The following is a 7,830-nucleotide window of genomic DNA, read 5'->3' on the forward strand; positions in this document are numbered from 1 at the left end:
TGACACCTCTGTAATCAAAGACATTCATTTTTGAGGAAGTACTTGACTTTGAAGCTAAAATTAAAATCATCACAAAAACAGAGTGTGACTTAGTTTACAGCAATTACAGCAGTGTCATAAAATGATTAGCTACTGGGAGAGGAAATAAGAACAAATTAAGCTTTGATTCACAAATATGTTTTCAGTTTTTGGACTTTTTCTCTGATCTTTTTGAAATTAAAAATTAAAACGTGAAGTTCAGAGGGAAAAATCACTATTTGCTGGAGCTGTTAACATCTGAGAGACATCTGAAATGTGACTCCGACACACTGCTTTATGTAAGATGTCAGAAGCCAAAAAAGTTGGAAACTAGTGGTGGAGTGGAAGTATAAAGTAGCATCAAATGGAAATACCGAAGTAAAGTACCTCAAAATTGTACTTAAGTACAGTACTTGAGTAAATAGTACATAGTTTCTTTCCACTTCTGGTATTTGTTCCTCTTCCAGGACAAATGCTAAATGACTGAGCACTTCTTGCCTACTGTATATCACTTGAGTTCATCTAGCAGTGCAGGTGTGTCGGAGGGTGGGAGGGTATTTGGTAACTCCACAGACAGTCAGCTCCACTAGAAGCAGTTCAACTACACAGAGACATCATGCTCTCTCTGCTTCCTTTTCTCTATCTGTCCCTGGTCTGGACAAAAGCAGCAGGGGCAACAGATCATGCACTGCCTTTCATGGAGTACCTGGACAGCAACGATCTGGTCTGCCTGAAGTGGGGTTTTGAATCTCTGCAAGGAATTATTACATTTAAACTGGTGGTCAACACAACTGGCTGGGTGGGCTTTGGCTTGAGTCCGAATGGAGGCATGAAGGGGTCAGATATTGTCATAGGTGGACTTGGAACCGATGGATCCTACTTCTCAGTAAGCTGTTACTTGATGTTCATTGTATAAATTTGTTTATATTTTGTTCCATACTTGACCCCCCCCCCCCCCACACACACACACACACACACACACAAAACAAGGGTACAAAGTTGATTTTTTCTGTGTTCAAAAGCACAACTGACTGTTCAGCCACTATTAGACTCTCTCTGTACTCTCTTAAGTTTTATCTTTTGTCCATTAGGATCGTCATGCCATAGGGAACTCTATGCCTGTAGTGGACAAGAAGCAGAGCTACACTCTCCTGTCTCTAACTGAGAGCGAAGGACAAACCATCATGACCTTCAAAAGGCCTATTCAGTTGTGCGATGATCAAGATTTCCACATCACTGTAAGACATTCAATTTTTCTCCTCCCTACTATTCTTCTGATGATTGTGAGTAATTAGATGCTGCCTACCACACCAACATCATTTTAAGTAAAGAAATATTGTTAAAGAACAGCAAGAGTTACTGTTGCTCTAAAAATGTTCTGTATACCTGAGTATTTAGGGAATTATTTGGTTTTTAGAGTTTCCTCAGGTGAAATTTTGTTGCTAAATTATTACTTTGAATTACTGATGCTTGATGTGAAAGAGTGGAAATCCTCACACTATATAACATACGAAAACTGATTTGTACATGTCAGGCTGGCTGAAACTTTAGACAGTAAAATCGCAACCATGTCTAATTTCAAAACTGCAATTATAAAACAAAACGCCCCCACCCCCCAACCCCCACCCCCACCGACGCTGCTGTTTCCATGGTAATAAAGACATGCCAATACCATTCATCAACTTCTTAAACTTTATTTGTTGTGTTAGAGATTTAACCCAAGTCACGAGTTCAATCTCTTTGTGTTCCTTTTCTTCACTGTAGGGTCTCATTATTTGTAATACTATAGTCCTTTGTATTGTTGTTCTTAAATTTCCCTTTGTCACTCTCACCTGAAGGTTCCTTTACAGTGATGTCAGATATGGAGACAATGGCAACAACAGAAATAAGCTCACAAGACTTTTCTTTCCACTGAACATATGAAATGCTATACAGTTTTGGTAATAAAACCTGAGTGCACCTGTTAAGATTTACATCAAACTATCACTGTGTGTATTGCTTCAATCAACAACAGCTTAATCCCCTAACCTTAACCCTAACCCTAACCCATATGATATATTACATGTTCACTACAATTGCCATCTTTTTATAGGCTAAACCCATTAAGCTGATATATGCCTATGGAACATCAGATGAGATTGCTTACCACGGGGTCCGCAGAGGAACCAAGCAGGTCAACCTGCTGAATTACATGCCCAGGACGACCCCACCCAACCTAGACAACTATCTCAGCGCCATAGTGGACAATGTAAGATTTTCCCTAATTGTCTGACAGGAAAAGTGAAAAACATTACAATTGTTAGTTAATTTTTTCAACAGTTTGAATGAATGTGTTGAACTATTACAAAATTATTCTGAGTAGTTGTCCAAATTAAAACATAGACAAAATGTGTTTTATTCACCTTCATCTTTTGCAGATCACTGTCCCTTCCAGTCACACCTACTACCACTGCAAGGTCATGAAGTTCCCATACTTAAATACAAAGCATCATATATATCTGGTAATATACATCAGATTTTTTTAACTCACTCAAGTGATTTTGGGGTGATTTGAGATTTCAAATGCAATACCAACCTGTACAGAATAGTAGTTAGAGTTTTAAAAAAAAATCAACTTTAATACTGTATCATTAAGTATCACGCAAGGTATATAAGATATAATATATACATTATTTTCCATATTTAATTACCCTTTCTTTCTTTCCTTTCTTCTTCTTCTTCTTCTTCTTCTCCTTCTCCTTCTCCTTCTCCTTCTTCTTTAAACCTTAAACCTTCTTAATCAAACTGTACTTTACCCCAGATTGAACCAGTGATTGAGCACCTTGACATTGTTCATCACATGCTGCTCTACAGCTGCCCCCCCTTTGTGACGCAACCATACGACAAGCCATGTTTCATGGGTGACATAGGGGACTACTGCTTCAATGTGGTGGCTACCTGGGGAGTGGGAGGAAGTGTGAGTGAGGATGAGGTTCTCTAGTCCTAGTCCATCTCTGAATCATCAGATTAATTTTGTTACCCACCCAGTTCATATCCATGTCAGTCATGTCAGTGTTGTGTTTGTGCAAGCTGATCTCCACTTTATCCCTAAAACTTCAGGTATTTGAGCTCCCAGAAAATGCTGGTATTCCTATCGGAGGTGAGGGCAGGGATACATACTATAGGTTGGAAATCCATTACAATAACCCAACCAATGAAACAGGTACATACTCCTACTGTCTTATATCACTGTAACATTAAATCTGTTTCTTGAATTATGATATTACAATACATGTCATACTTTGATTGACATTTATTAAGTCTCTGAAGGTTTTGAGGTATTATTGGTCTGTACAATAAATGTTACGAACACATATTGGGTACCCAAGTGATTTTGTATTGCATTTCCATAAAGTTGGGGACTATGCTCAAAATGTACCCTATAGCTGCACAATATTCACTATTTATAATTACACACACACACACACACACACACACACACACACACACACACACACACACACACACACACACACACATACACAGTATTACATAGAGTATAGTGCTGGTGCATCTTAATTTCATTATTCTGTCAGCTTCTTAACTCTTTCTCATCTATCTCTGTACAGGCAGGACAGACAGCTCAGGACTGAGACTGCACTACACAGACCAACTCCGGCAGCATGATGTGGGCACCCTCTTCACAGGGCTGCAGCCAATTGGACCTATTTCATACAATATCCCTCCAGGAGCACCTCAATTCCATAGTTATGGTGTGTGTAATACTACTCTCTTCTCTGAGGTATGTAGTGGTTCAGTGTGGATTTCAAAGGCAGAGTTGAATTTTAAGAGACAAGTTAATTTTTTAAATTAATTTTTGTTCATAACTGTGTAAATAATGGTCACTGCTTTACAAACCTAGTTCATGAATCATGGGACAGACATCCACGTGTTTTCTGTGATGTTGCACACTCACGTGGTTGGGAGGAAAGTCAGAGTTGGCCACTTCAGGTAAGAAAAAGAGGTTGGGTTTTAGCTTTATGTCAGTCAATATCTAAACTAAAAAAATTAAATACTAGAATGAGATATACATTTGAAACAAAACCAAGAGATAGTCTGCTTATGTAAAAACTCATCATAACAAATTGTTGGTTATTACTTCTTGATATTTGTAGAAATGGAAAGCAGATAGACTTCTTGGGCTTAGACGAGAACTACAACTTTGAAATTCAAGAGGCTGTCCGTTTGGGAAAAATCAAGACCATCAAGCCGGTGAGCCTCCATGAAGCTCCATGATTTTATTTCACTTGTTATTTCCCAAGAATGCACAGGTGCAACAAACTCCATTAATGATGATTGTTATATGAACAGCAAGCACTTCCTCGTTACACTTTGCAGTGATACTGTATGTGCACAAGTACTTAGTTACTTACTTACTTAGTTAAGTTAACTCAACTTACTTCTCAAGGAGTAGAAGAATAAAAATACTAGAACACCTATCCTAGTGTAAATGCTGCTACACTGATGTGCAAAATCTATTTTGTTTTTTTCCTTAAGTGCAATACCTCCTTTCAACTGTTGTTCCAGTACTTCATTAGAAACTCAGTCAGTAAACGTCTTAGCTGCTGCACATGTAAAACTCTGGTATCAGCATTTTCCCTAATTCTTTTCTAATGTAGCTTAAGTTTATTCAACTCAAGTTCCCTTTCTCTCTGCATCACCACCAGTGCCCTGTTCTTGATAAGAATAGTTATTGCAGATGGGAAATAGACAAAATAAGCTCTGATTATAAACCATTTTGAGTGGGTTACAAGTATATATTACGTCATGCGAAAGTGCAATTATTCACAATATCAGGGAGCAGAACTGCAGCATCTAAATGAAATACAGCCATCATGAAAAATGTCTGTTTTGAAAAAAGGTTGTATGCTATGGATTTTTGTTTTTTTTAGAAAGTTATTAGTTGAAACTATACAGTGTTATCGGTGTATAATTTACGATGCCACATTACTTGTCTTACACTACAGGGGGATGATATTGTTGTGGAGTGCACCTACAACACTGTCAATCGTACAGGATTCACAAAGGTGGGTCGACTAAATACTCTATGACCTAATGTCATCATTCAACATTCTGTGTGCTATAAATGAAATCAGTGATGTCCAAGTAATATCACAGAACTAACATGAATCAAATTGGCAGATTAATATTTTGCAATAAAATATGTACAAGTCAAATTGTAGTTATTGAAATTAAAAGCCGGGGATTGCACACATTAACACTGAACACCTGCCTCATTTAGTGAAGTTTGATTGAATAATGCTGCAATGAATATTGTGCACAATAGTATTCTTTGAAGACTAATTAAGTGCATTAAGCTGATATACAACACATGTAATATTCGAATATTAGAGAACATGCGTCTTGTAAATATATAATGCTGTTTTACACTTTGTGTTGAATTCATTCCCACATGTAAAAAAAAACAAACAAACATAAATAATCTCAAATCTGTACTTACTGCCCTATTTCATAATTTCTTCCTTCAGATGGGGTTAGCAACTACTGATGAGATGTGCCTGGCCTTCCTGGTCTACTATCCTGCAATCAGTATCCAGTCATGTGTTAGCTACCCAAATATGACACATCTATCAATGGACAAAAGCTATGAGTAAGACCTGATGCAGTCCATCACAGTTCTTCTGTCATTACTGCTGAGAGTAATCTGGCTCCAGTGCTGGTTTACAATCACTTTGCGAATAACATACATTATGTTATGTATCTTTTTGAAGAATTGCTGAGTATGAGAGTTTGCTGAAGGCTTTGCCACAAGTTCAGACGGTCTTTGATGATGTAAGTATTTCCTTGCTAAATCCACTCTGATAAAATATATTATAATGTTTTTCATCATATTTAAAACACATTAACACTAAACTTAATATTTTATCATTCATAAATGATCAAATCCTTTTCATGGCTTTAAAATGTTATAATTTCTTTAATTCAGTTCCCCACAAGTTTATTTAAAGTATTTTTTTTGTCTATTTCCAGAACCTACAATTTCAATAAAAAGCCAAATGTTTTTGTCTATGTAGTCTTTCAGCTATGCTTGTGCTGCTTTGAATGTGTCCAGTACATTTTTATTCTTTGTCCCACATAGAGTATAGAAAGTTTTAAACATTTATCTAGTGATTACGGATGCAGAGTTAAAGTATTATCTACATATACAGTACTGTGCAAAAGTCTTAGGCCATCAGTATACCATCATACAAACAGAAAATACAGGAACTATGTACACATAATGTAACATTAGTTATGAATTATTATGATTAATGAAGGTTCCATTCCATTTAAGTTTAAGAGAGCCAGGTTCCTGCTATTGCTTAAGTGTAAGAAGAGGTCCCACTAAATATCTGCCACTTTTCTTTTCTATTTTTTTCTTTCCGTTTTTTTAATACTGCATACATATTCCATGTATTTTATGATTGCATTCTATTAAAGAGACTGAGAAATAATTATATATGGTCATTATAGCATTGATAAAACAACAAATCTAATGGTGGCCTAAGACTTTTGCACAGTACTGTATATCTGCGGACTATAGGCAAAGTGATGAGGGACTTTGAGGTGTGTCAGCAGAAAAAGATGATGTGGAAATATAGATATTTAACTGAATTTGACAGATTTTCCTGCTATTTACAGATAATAATAATAATAATAATGATAATAATAATAATAATAATAATAATAATAATAATAATAATAAATTTGGGGGCCGGAGACACACAGTCCTCTCTGACAAGTCTTACCATTAGATGTGTTGTTTTAGCAATACTATAATGACCATATATAATTATTTCTCAGTCTCTTTATCAGAATACAACCAAAAATACAGGAAATGCAGTATTAAAAAACAGAAAAGAAAACAGCTTCTATAGGCTAAAGTGTGTAAGTATTCAGACCTCCCCTTACACTTGAGCAATAGCAGGAACCTAGCTCTCTTAAACCTAAATGGAATGGAGCCTCAATTAATAATATTAATTAAGAGAATTGTACATATTTCCTGTATTTTCTGTTTGTATGATGGTGGCGGCCTTTTGCATAGTACTGTATATGGTATTTAAGCCTCTGACAATAATTATAATAATAATAAGTAGTATTTGATGGTGTTTGTTTGATAGTTTTCTGCAGTATCATAAAAGCAATATTTTACACCCCTTTCCCCCCAATGTTTCTTTTTCACAGGCCAAACTCACACAGTACCCGAATGGCATGGTCAGGGAGTTGATGAAAACGCCGACTTTCACTTGTGAGGATTCCAATGGGTCCAGCAGACTAGGCACTTTCTGGATTTTGAACCCAGCAGCAGGAGTCATACTTCTCTGGATTGTATTAATGTGAAGTGCTTTTAGAAGCAACAGATCCATTACATTGCAATCTTTTCAATCACATCACTTGTTAATTAACCAGTTTCATTGCTGATTGTCATACTGATTTGATTGATTTACTTTGCTGTCTTACATCTCTGATTCATACAACATTCTTTAAATTACTTAAATTTCACCACGTATGAGGAGAATTATAAGTTCATTTTTAATCACACATTGTTTATTTAGGCTAAGATTTTTTTCATTGGCCAAATGAATGTATTAGAAAGATTACATAGCACTAATACATTTGCATTTATCGTTGTGTGTGTACTAGCATTTTAATTGTGACCAATATGCACTGTATGCATTCTTAAATACCCACGTTTTTGTGTGTAGATGAATTATATGGCAGAGACCAACAATCACTCATTCAATAAAAGAAATCTCGCAAACAATAAGACTT

The 7,830-nt window shown here is 36.1% G+C and overlaps 1 protein-coding gene across 1 annotated transcript; it reads left to right on the top strand.

Moving 5' to 3' along the window:
• Nucleotides 1-634: 634 nt before the first annotated feature.
• Nucleotides 635-7,398, top strand: moxd1l (monooxygenase, DBH-like 1, like). The gene is made up of 13 exons (XM_053336686.1): nucleotides 635-904; nucleotides 1,110-1,256; nucleotides 2,111-2,266; nucleotides 2,436-2,519; nucleotides 2,819-2,974; nucleotides 3,118-3,220; nucleotides 3,627-3,799; nucleotides 3,920-4,008; nucleotides 4,173-4,269; nucleotides 5,025-5,084; nucleotides 5,547-5,668; nucleotides 5,790-5,850; nucleotides 7,243-7,398. The coding sequence occupies exons 1-13, from the start codon at nucleotides 635-637 to the stop codon at nucleotides 7,396-7,398; spliced, it is 1,674 nt and encodes a 557-aa protein (XP_053192661.1).
• The last annotated feature ends 432 nt before the right edge of the window (nucleotides 7,399-7,830 follow it).

This window comes from Scomber japonicus, chromosome 17 (assembly GCF_027409825.1).
Source record: "Scomber japonicus isolate fScoJap1 chromosome 17, fScoJap1.pri, whole genome shotgun sequence".
Taxonomy (NCBI): domain Eukaryota; kingdom Metazoa; phylum Chordata; class Actinopteri; order Scombriformes; family Scombridae; genus Scomber; species Scomber japonicus.

Bases quoted from the DNA above. Each gene is read 5' to 3' on its own strand.
- moxd1l (XM_053336686.1), top strand. From the start codon at position 635: ATGCTCTCTCTGCTTCCTTTTCTCTATCTGTCCCTGGTCTGGACAAAA. The intron at 2,520-2,818 runs GTAATATACATC...ACTTTACCCCAG, and splicing joins CAAAGCATCATATATATCTG to ATTGAACCAGTGATTGAGCA. The intron at 4,270-5,024 runs GTGAGCCTCCAT...CTTACACTACAG, and splicing joins AAATCAAGACCATCAAGCCG to GGGGATGATATTGTTGTGGA.